Raw genomic sequence first — 7,500 nt, 5'->3', positions numbered from 1 at the left:
ATTGTGACACTCCTGAGGCATGAGATATGAGCTTGCAGAATGCCTTGTCTATGGACGTACTGCACCTATTGTCTGTAAGCTGGCCTTGCCCAGACTAAAGTTGTTTTTCTGTGCTCCTGTAAGTTTCATGTGAACAGTTGAGTTTTTGACTTTTAGTCTAGTAAATAGTAGAGGCTGACATCCCTTGGTAATGCTTATCCCACTTCGTCACATCTTAAGGAATCACATTATATTAATGTTGGTTTCAAACTTTATATCTTCATTCTCGTATTAGTGTAAATATTATTATCTATCGACTTCAGGTGGAATTATACCGAGATGGTATGACTGTCATGTTTTGGTTTTACAAAATTCATTTGTACAGATAAACAATTCCAAGAATGATGTAAAGACGGTAGACCACAGATTATTTTCTGTGATTTTGCACAGATTTGTATGCAATCAAAATATGCATAACATTGTAATATACTTTTTTTTTTTTATTCTTGAAAGGCTTTTCAATCAGTCTTTGCTTTCAGCTGCACTTCTAAGAATACTTTTTAAAGGAAGACGTAATTAACAAAAAGGTCTATTTTAGAGGGCAGAACTTCTTTATATAGAAACGCAGCTCTGACTTAAAGATTTTGTTCCTTCTTCTTCCCAGGAATCTTTGCCTATCTCAACTACCATGTGCCAAGGACTCGCCGTGAGATCCTTGAGATCCTCCTCAAAGGTCTGCACCGTCTGGAGTACAGAGGCTACGACTCAGCTGGTGAGCGAGATGGAAAAGGCTCTTATCAACAACACACACTTTTTTTTATTTTTATTTTTTTTTATCTGGCCTATTTCCTTGACTGTCTCTTCATTGTCTGCCTGCAGGACAGTTATTCCGATAACGCCACCAATTTGCTGATGGTGTCTGCAGCATTACATTAATGCTGCATTAGAATCGTCTTATCAGTCACACTTGATGTGTTTATTTTTTAATTAGGAACACAAAGCAAGTCTTTGTGAATAATTGAACAGCCATTATCCTGTTGCTGGGTTAGACTTACTGCCCCACTAATGGAGTTAATTCACTATGTGAAGTCTTAAAGGTTTTTTTCCACGTATTGGTAAATTGTAGCAGCGTGTTATGTTGAAATTCTGTTCTGGCATTAGAAACGGGACATAATAGCACCATAATATATATTTCTTTAAGGACTTGTGATCACTGTAATTCTCATGCAACTTTTGTTATTTTATTGTATTTTGTTAGGTGTGGGAATAGATGGTGGCAATGGCAAGGACTGGGAGTCGAATGCAAAGTCCATTCAACTGATCAAGCAACGTGGAAAAGTGAAGGTTCTTGATGAGGAGATCAACAGTAAGCCAAGTGCCATGAATCAACCATTGACAAATGATGCCTTGTGGATTTGTCGTTTTGTGTACTGTGGGATACTGAATATTGGTGTTGCCCTTTTAGAGCAGCAAGATATGGACATGGATGTGGAGTTTGATGTTCATCTCGGCATCGCTCACACCCGCTGGGCTACCCACGGTGCACCAAGCCCAGTCAACAGCCATCCACATCGCTCTGACAAGAGCAATGGTCAGTTGTGTTAAGAGATGCAAAGCTAACTCACAGCACACAGCCACACGGCTCACTTTTCTGACCTGGTTGCAGGTATCTTGATATCTTAAAGTTTCTCATAATCTTTCTGGTCTGCAGAGTTCATTGTCATTCACAATGGAATTATCACCAACTACAAAGACCTGAGGAAATTCTTGGTGAGCAAATATTTATCATAAACTACGGTATTCTAGATACTTCTTCATCACGCTGACAGGAGAAAGGATTAACTCTGTTTCCGTCTCTGCAGGAGAGCAAAGGCTACGACTTTGAATCAGAGACCGACACAGAGACCATCGCCAAGCTGGTGAAGTACATGTTTGACAACCGGGAGAACAATGACATCAGTTTCGCTACGCTGGTGGAACAGGTGACTCAGCTGCTGGTAAGGACCTGCTCATGCACACTACTGCTCCTGAAGTGATCAACAGATAAAAGAGCCTGATGAGTTTGTTCTTCTACCTGCCAGGAGGGATCGTTTGCCCTGGTCTTCAAAAGTGTCCACTACCCTGGAGAGGCGGTTGGCACAAGGTACACTCTTACTGATGCTGTCAAACTGTTGTTGTTGGCTATTGTTGTTAAGTACTGTTGGTTGATAGAGATGTTGCTGTGCAGGAGGGGAAGTCCCCTGCTGATGGGAGTGCGGAGTGATCACAAGCTGTCCTCGGATCATATTCCTGTGCTCTACCGCTCCAGTAAGTTAAAACTTCAGTCTGATTTCGTCCATGTTTGATGCAAAAGTGTGACTGAGGCCAGTTTTTCTTTTTTTCCCCTCAGCCAGTAAAGACAAGAAGGGCTGCAGCGCCCTACCCAGGATGGACCAGGACACCTGCTTGTTCCCTGTGGATGAGAAAGCTGTGGAGTACTACTTTGCCTCTGATGCAAGGTGAGCTGATACCTGCATCTATGCATCCAAAGACTTTCCATGCTCCCCAGTTCCATGTGTCTCACCTTCATGTGTGCGGTGTAAGGGCTGCCAACTGAAATTCGATTACTCGAATCATCCGTTGGTGATCCCTCCGTCGACTTGTCAAGTCGTAATTTTATTTTAGAGGCTAGATATATGAAGAAATTGTCCTGTAAACAATTTAAACATAAACACATTTGTTGTAAAGATGAGAGTTGTGACGACTTGGACAGAAACGTTACATCCACAAAGCATGGTAAACATGACTGGGTCTGTGTTTCAACACGGGTTTGGTGGTTTGCAGACATTGCCTCAGACACGCACTGAGGACAGTCCACCCCAGTTGACAGTCGCTCCGGGAGAAGGGGGCCCCGTTCCTTCCTGCACAGTGACAAGTCGCAGCGAGCACGAAGTCAGCAAAGTCCGGGCGAAGGGTGCTGTAAAGCTCTTTGTGGTCTGTCTCTCTCGTCTCTACAGTGCGGTGATTGAGCACACAAACAGGGTGATCTTCCTGGAGGACGATGATGTGGCTGCCGTGGTGGAAGGCCGGCTGTCCATCCACAGGATAAAGCGCACGGCAGGAGACTATCCAGCTCGCGTCATCCAAACCCTGCAGATGGAGCTGCAGCAGATCATGAAGGGTGAGTGGAAGGTCGGCATTTGATCTATTGATTTTCTCCCGATCATATGTTTCCCCTACAGGCATTCATTGTTGAACTGTCTTGTAATTTTGTTCTGAACCCTGTTATTACTGTGTACGTCTTAATGGGAGACAGCCCTGAGGCCATCCTTGTTATCATCCAGCTAGTTACAACCCTTCTGGATCCGTTGCTCTCCCAGGGAAGCCACTGTCATTAAAAGGACGACTGAGTTACAGGTTTATTAGCCTCACCTTCCCTCTGAGCCAGAGGTGATAAATATTGCAGTCAGTATGTAGTAGAGCAGTGAAACACTTTTAGCTTTGTACTCTCGCACACATAGGATTTTAAATCAAACAAAGAGTCACGAGCTTTAAGTCTGAATTTTAGTTTGAGAATATTTCAATTTACGTCAGATGAACGGTGTAGGGATTGAAGAACTTTTCAGATAGAGTTCCGTAAAGGGATGGTTCCACATTTTGGGGAAATGTGCTTAATTGCTTTCTTGTTGTGAGTTGAGTGAAGGATTAACTCTCATGTCTCAGATCTCATGTGGGACTATTTCTTGACGGGGACGTAAAGGTTTTGGAACGTAGATTGTGTTACTGAGAGAGTCAGACTCCTGTTTCCAGTCTTTCTTTGCCAAGTTAACTGGCTGTTAGCTATAGCCGCATATTTACCCTACAGACATAACCGAGGTATCGATCCTTTCACATAACTTTAGTATAGAAAGCAAATAAACTAATTTCCTAAAGTGTCAAACTACTCAGTTTCATTATTATTATTATTATTATTATTATTATTATTATTATTATTATTATTATTATTATTATTACAACAACACTATTTTTGATATTGACCTGCTGAGACCAACAGTCCAAAAACAAAAAAATGTTACTATCGTATAACAAAAAGGACCAGCGAATGCTCATATGCCAGAAGCTGGAACCAGCAAACAGCTAATTGTTGCAGCTCTAACGGGACTAAAATCTATTGATAAAATTAAAATAGTTTGCTGCTATGTCGTTAAATTGGGGAACTTTGATGAAAAAAGGAGTCATGCCTTGCACTGTTCATCCACTATTGATGTGAACACTCTTAAAGCTGAAGGACGCAATAAAAAATGTGAACTTTTGTATTTTTCAGTCGTCCAGCAGAGGGCAGATGTAAGCTGATATTGGCTGCTCTCGACATTCCTTTGCGGTCCTGTCATTACTCAGCCTCTCTTCTGTTTCAGTTTCTGCTGAATAACCTAATTTGCATGACCTAAATTGCTGTCAGCGGCAGGCAGAAAAACGCTCGCATGTTTTGGTATCAGTTTATTTTTAATGTAAAAACACTCATCTCCCTGATGTCTCGTGTTTGTTTTCCTTCATGTAAGGAATGACTTGTACTGTGGCCCTGAATATGTTAATATAGCAACAAAAAGAAAGTAACTCCCTACATTTTCAGGAAAGCCTGACTTATTAGTAAAAACATTGTAAAGATCTTTTTGCTTCTCCAGGAGCTTGTGGTTTGTGTTTTCATGCACTTAATGTGTGTCAACGAGACCCTTCTCAGACGGCACACTTCATAAAAAGTCCATCACCGTGTTCTTAAGAGGCATTTACGTTAGTGTTGTGAATGTTCCCCTGACTTCTGATCCTCCCTCCACAGGCAACTTCAGCTCCTTCATGCAGAAGGAGATCTTTGAGCAGCCGGAGTCTGTGGTCAATACAATGAGGGGGAGAATCAACTTCGACGACAACATAGGTCAGTCTTCTCAGTGGCAACTGATGTAATAAAACATCTATAAATGCACTGTTTTCTTCTCAAACGCATACATGAACACATTGATCATTCTGGTTGACTGCATGTCACTTTTTTTTTTTTTTTTTTTTAATGAGGCATAAACTAATGGAGCAGAATGATGAGTTCTCTGTTTTGCTTTTCAGTGATACTAGGTGGACTGAAGGACCACATCAAAGAGATCCAGAGGTGTCGGCGACTCATCCTTATTGCCTGTGGAACCAGCTACCATGCAGGAGTAGCGGTGAGTGGCCACCTCACCAAATGGACATAATGGAAACATGTCTGTCTTGCCATCCATATTGAATCCATCAGACCAGTAGGTCATGACTGTATTGTGGACACAGGTGTGAGTTTCTCTGCACTGAGCTCCACTGGCTTGTTTTAACACAATGATGCTGAACAGCGCTCTGTTGCTTTCCCAGACCCGCCAGGTGCTGGAGGAGCTGACCGAGCTGCCTGTCATGGTGGAGCTGTCCAGTGACTTCCTGGACAGGAACACTCCCGTCTTCAGAGACGACGTCTGCTTCTTCATTAGCCAATCAGGTGGGGTGGCCGGTGCTATTTTTCCACTTTCTATCCCTGGGTGCCACTCTGGTGCTGTACTGTTCTGCTGTAGTCTTCTGAATGGGTGTATGTTTGTTTTGTGTGATGTATATTTATTCCTTTTTTCAAGGTGTGTTTCATATTTTTTTGTGTTTTTTCTGTTTAAGCTGTTTCGAATCAGTCCCATGTGGTGCAAAACCCATTTCCTAACAAACTAATAAATCAGCAATATTTTACCGTTGGAACTGTTGGATGTCATGAACTATGTTTTCCTATTACTGCCAATTTTCCAGGGGAGACGGCTGACAGCCTCATGGCGCTGCGCTACTGTAAGGAGAGAGGAGCTCTGACTGTGGGCATCACCAACACAGTGGGAAGCTCCATCTCCAGGGAGACCGACTGCGGAGTCCACATCAATGCCGGGCCTGAGATCGGAGTAGCCAGCACCAAGGTGAGCCTGTTTCTTATGGATACCAGCAAGCTGCGTTATCTGGGAAATGTCTACAGTATCTACAAACATGCTTTCTTCAGATAAAGGGTCGCGTCGCACAAAATGCAATAACATTTTTATTTTCCTCTTTCCCAGACTTATTGGTTCCAGCTTCTCAAATGTTAATGTGCTTGTTTTCTTTCTATTCTGTAATCATACATTGAATAACTTTTGGTCAGATAAAAATAGCACGATGAAAACCTCAGGAAAATAATAATTAGTTCAGCCCTAGATTTGGTTGATGCTCACCTGCCTATTGGCTAACTTGTCCCTGAGGGATGATTGCCAATACGTTTGGACCGACTACTTGGTGACAATTCAATGGGATGTAAACCGCTAGCACACATTTATATGAACATTAGCAGATTATTCTAACTCACCAAGCCCCACTGAACTTTCTGCTCAGTTGAGAAAAACAATGCGTCCATTTTCTCTGGTCACAAGCACCTGCCAATGAGAACTGTCACATTGTAGGTGTACCTCACGTCAAATCCCACCATAAATATTTGCATTGATAGATGGCACCTGGGTAAGAGGAAACACTTATGTTTTGGGTGAACTGACCTTTTTATATACCCAGTTTGAAGAAACTGTACACCAATTTGTTGCATCATCTCATAAATTAACTCTACGCCCACTGAATGAAACCCAGATGAAAACTCTGAGTCTGGCCCTGCCTCCTGGAAGCTGACGTTTTCTTCCACTCTGAACCCTTTGTGAGTTGACACAGCCTGATATTGTCATCTCGACTCATGTAAAGCTTGGATCTTTGGTTCTTCTTCCTCTCCCTTCTCAAAACCAAAAGGTTTTGCTAGTTTGGACTCTGAGTAGTTGAGCCCCAGCTAGTGAAGAGAGTGTGTAGCAGGTCCCTCCCTGGCCCAGCCCTTGGGCTTGGCTCAGGGACTATTGTGCTGCTCCAAAGCCCCAGAGCACGTCTCAGAGACGCCATCATTTACTGCTTGGCTGGCTGGGCCACACACCCAACTCAACCAAATGCTGCGACCCTGCTCATCAAATCTATGGAGAACACATATCTCACTCAATTGCTAAGTGACTCCAAATTCATCTACTTGGCATCTACTTTCTTTATATCGTGCTAATTTGAATTGTTTTGTTCACTGGAAAAAGGGAAAAAGCTCTTTTCCAATTCTGTTCATCATATTCAAAATGTATGTAATAAGTGGAGATGAAATACTTTGATGCTATCAAAAGGCAAATCCTTCTGGCAGGTCAACTGACTAAATGGAGTTTTTTTTGTTTTTTTTAAAATGATGTAGCAGTATCTTTTTAAAGAATTTACAGGGTTACAAAATGTGTTTTCTAGTCCACAACTGTGTCTGTTTGAGAGAATTGTTTCATCTGTATTCATGGGTGGTCATCTTAGCAGGGTTACAGTTGGCTTGTTATCCATGAAAAACATTAAAAGTTGGTGAAAAGAACACCACGTTGCCACATCTGACCCACCCGCACAGACTGTCAGAGTTCTGAGGAACTGTGGTTAGTGTGTTGTCGGGGGGGGGGGGGGGGGGGGGGGGGGGGG

General features: G+C 42.6%; 1 protein-coding gene across 1 annotated transcript in view; it reads left to right on the top strand.

Annotated features, from left to right (window-relative positions):
* Nucleotides 1–7,500, top strand: part of LOC116384400 (glutamine--fructose-6-phosphate aminotransferase [isomerizing] 1) — a 14,004-nt gene that overhangs the window by 1,365 nt on the left and 5,139 nt on the right. The window contains exons 2-14 of the mRNA XM_031849016.1: nt 644–751; nt 1,238–1,345; nt 1,445–1,570; nt 1,691–1,749; nt 1,842–1,976; nt 2,061–2,122; nt 2,207–2,286; nt 2,369–2,477; nt 2,976–3,139; nt 4,793–4,888; nt 5,071–5,168; nt 5,350–5,470; nt 5,764–5,921. Of these exons, the coding sequence (XP_031704876.1) occupies nt 644–751; nt 1,238–1,345; nt 1,445–1,570; nt 1,691–1,749; nt 1,842–1,976; nt 2,061–2,122; nt 2,207–2,286; nt 2,369–2,477; nt 2,976–3,139; nt 4,793–4,888; nt 5,071–5,168; nt 5,350–5,470; nt 5,764–5,921 (1,424 nt within the window). The remainder of the gene's footprint in view (nt 1–643; nt 752–1,237; nt 1,346–1,444; nt 1,571–1,690; nt 1,750–1,841; nt 1,977–2,060; nt 2,123–2,206; nt 2,287–2,368; nt 2,478–2,975; nt 3,140–4,792; nt 4,889–5,070; nt 5,169–5,349; nt 5,471–5,763; nt 5,922–7,500) is intronic.

This window comes from Anarrhichthys ocellatus, unplaced genomic scaffold, assembly GCF_004355925.1.
Source record: "Anarrhichthys ocellatus isolate YVR2014 unplaced genomic scaffold, GSC_Weel_1.0 scaffold9, whole genome shotgun sequence".
Lineage (NCBI taxonomy): Eukaryota > Metazoa > Chordata > Actinopteri > Perciformes > Anarhichadidae > Anarrhichthys > Anarrhichthys ocellatus.
Note: the sequence above shows the minus strand (reverse complement) of the source record. Positions and strands in the feature narration are given on the sequence as shown.